At 33.0% G+C, this 2724-nt stretch overlaps 1 protein-coding gene across 1 annotated transcript; it reads right to left on the reverse strand.

Moving 5' to 3' along the window:
- Positions 1-970: 970 nt before the first annotated feature.
- On the reverse strand, positions 971-2467 carry LOC116004946 (nicotinamidase 2-like). Its single transcript, XM_031245149.1, has 2 exons — positions 2080-2467; positions 971-1400 (listed from the first exon to the last, which is right to left on the reverse strand). Exons 1-2 carry the CDS (start codon positions 2411-2413, stop codon positions 1135-1137), a joined length of 600 nt encoding a protein of 199 aa, XP_031101009.1. The 5' UTR covers positions 2414-2467; the 3' UTR covers positions 971-1134.
- Positions 2468-2724: the final 257 nt, after the last annotated feature.

Genomic DNA, 2724 nt, shown 5'->3' on the forward strand with positions numbered 1-2724 from the left:
CTCTTGCTATCAATTTTTCAGTTAAAGATTCAAAGTGATCTCTCTTAATTTGTTAGCATTGGAGTTTAACCTCATCCCGATCCCATGGTCTCTTCTTGATTCAATATAATGAAAACATATTGATGATGTCTTTGACTATCATGCACACTTGAACGGGTCCAAACTAGTCTCCACACCTCTTGCTCTCAATGCTATACTCTCATTTCATAATATAATGGTATAACTCTTGAAATCCTATTGAGTATTAAGCATTAGTTGGGAGTCTTCAATGTTTTACTATTATTATGTCCGTCTTAACATTGCCTTTGCTTCTATGAATAAACATTCTCAATAAATGATCGTTCGACTAGCAATTATTGGTGTGAACTTAAGCGTCTCCTACGATATTTACGGAGTTACGTTCTATCAAACTTGGATATATTTTACATCATTACTCTCCTAAATTGAATGACTTTAATCAGGGCCGTTCTAATAAAAATTGGGGCCATGTGCCATATCTTAATTTGGACCCTTTTTTTTTGAGTAATTTTTATATATAAATAATAGTTGTTCAAAAAGTTGTATCAAAATATAAATATTGTATAAAAAATACATATATATTGGAATTGGCAATATATATATATATATATATATATATAGGGTTTTTAAAAGTAATTAGTAATTGGATTCAATTTCATCTTGTCACAAATTGGTCCAATCTTTATACATTTAGCCTAAATTTTTGTAAACTATATATACATATAATTTTTTTTTTTAAATATGGGGCCCCCAAAGCTGTGCGGCTGCACATGTTAGACATGCTCAGATACGGCCCTGACTTTAATTTGTCTCAGCTACTGATTGCATATGGTGTATATATTTTTGAATACTATTAACTCTATTACAATGCATATGGTGTATATATATTTTATTTATATCTAAACATGTACTCCGTATTTTATATATATATATATATATATATATATATATATACACACACAAGAAATACTATATATATATAAGGGGATAGAGTGAAGAGATAGGGATGCTGCTCTCACTATTCCACTGTAGATCCGTCCCTGATTCCTAATCTAATTCTCCACACATACATACATATTGTGTGGCACGAAATCAAAATGCATGCAATAATAATATTTACTCCTCCTCCAGTTGAGACTTTGAAAATGCATCTTGAAGCCTTTTGCAATCAACAAGATAGGCGAAACCATATGCCATGTTCTTCAAGGTTGCGTCGTGCAGTTCTGCGGAGGAGGTGGCGGTGGCGTCGGTGGAGAAGAAAACCCTAAACCCCCTAACAAAAGCCTCTCTTGCGGTGGTCTCGCAGCACAAGTTGGTCATCACGCCCGTCACAATCACCTCTTTTGCACCCATCTCACTCAGACTCTGCTCTAAGTTTGTGCCTAGCTAGATATATAGGCCGGAATAATGCACATAAATATATACAAATAATAAAAATAGAATGATAGTCATATTAGTTATGATGAGGGCAAATATTTTTATGAGACCTTCTAGCATATTTTTGTCTAGGGCCAAAATAAAAATGTAATATATAATACTAATTATAATAAAATGTTTATTACTAAGATTATCACGGTAATCAATAGTTTAGGCCACCTAGTTGATTGATTAGTTATTGCTCTTTCCTCTTTTTTTTTTTTCTGTTTTTTATAAATGGGTTATTTGCTTCATTTTGAACGAAGTAATCTAAAATCATCGTATCTTCCAAACTTAGATATTTTTTAAGTTAATATTTAATATTTAAATATTAATTATTAAAATATTAAATAGTTTATAATTACCTAATTTTAAAAATTTTTAGTTTTTTTTTTTAAATACAGGCGTGTAGGCGTCAATTGATCGACACGCTAGACACCCCCGATGCTCAAATTAAAGAGGGCTTAACAATTTTTCAATCATAATTATAAGAAAGTGTAATACTTTTTGAAAAAAAAAAACTCTTTAATACTTTTACATTTCAATTTAAAAATATTATATTTTTCATAGAGTCTCAAATTAAAATGTAATCTAATAATTCAAATGAAAACCAAATTAAAATAAAAATGAAAATGAAAATGTTACCTGTGAAGGCGCTGTAAGTATTCTTCTCAACCACCAAATCGGAATCCGTGGGGCCCAGCTGGGGGATGAGCTCCGCCTCAACGGTGCCGTCCATGATGAGGTCGCCGTCCCACCACTCGTACAGCATGCCGTAGTCATCCGGAGACTTGTGGCGGTGGCGCGTGAATATCACGCGCATCGACTGCTCGCGGCAGAGGTCGATGGTGGCCTTGATCGCCGGCAGAATAGGCTTGGCCATGGAGTAGAAGTAGTTCTGCATGTCGATCACCAACAGGACGGCGGATTTGGGGTCTGGGTCTCGCTTCCTGACGTCATATTTCCGGTAAGATGACATTTTGGTTTTGTGAGGTCTAGAGATATCTTTCTAGAGTTTGAGAAAGTACCCAAAACTTTCAATTGCTGATAGTATATTTCAGTATTACAATAACATTATTATTATTATTATTATTTTGAAACACGACAAAAACATTATTTAAGTGGAGGAAGTAGTGATATTTTTAAAACAGGGCCCATCTTTAAAAAAAAAGTCATGTTTAATAATTAATAGTTGAATTTTAGTTTTTTTTTTTAATTTATATATAGTGACGAGGGAAATTCACATTCAATGTACTGAATAAATTCTATCTTGTAATCTTAGTTGGTGTG

This window comes from Ipomoea triloba, chromosome 14 (genome assembly GCF_003576645.1).
Source record: "Ipomoea triloba cultivar NCNSP0323 chromosome 14, ASM357664v1".
Taxonomy (NCBI): Eukaryota; Viridiplantae; Streptophyta; class Magnoliopsida; order Solanales; family Convolvulaceae; genus Ipomoea; species Ipomoea triloba.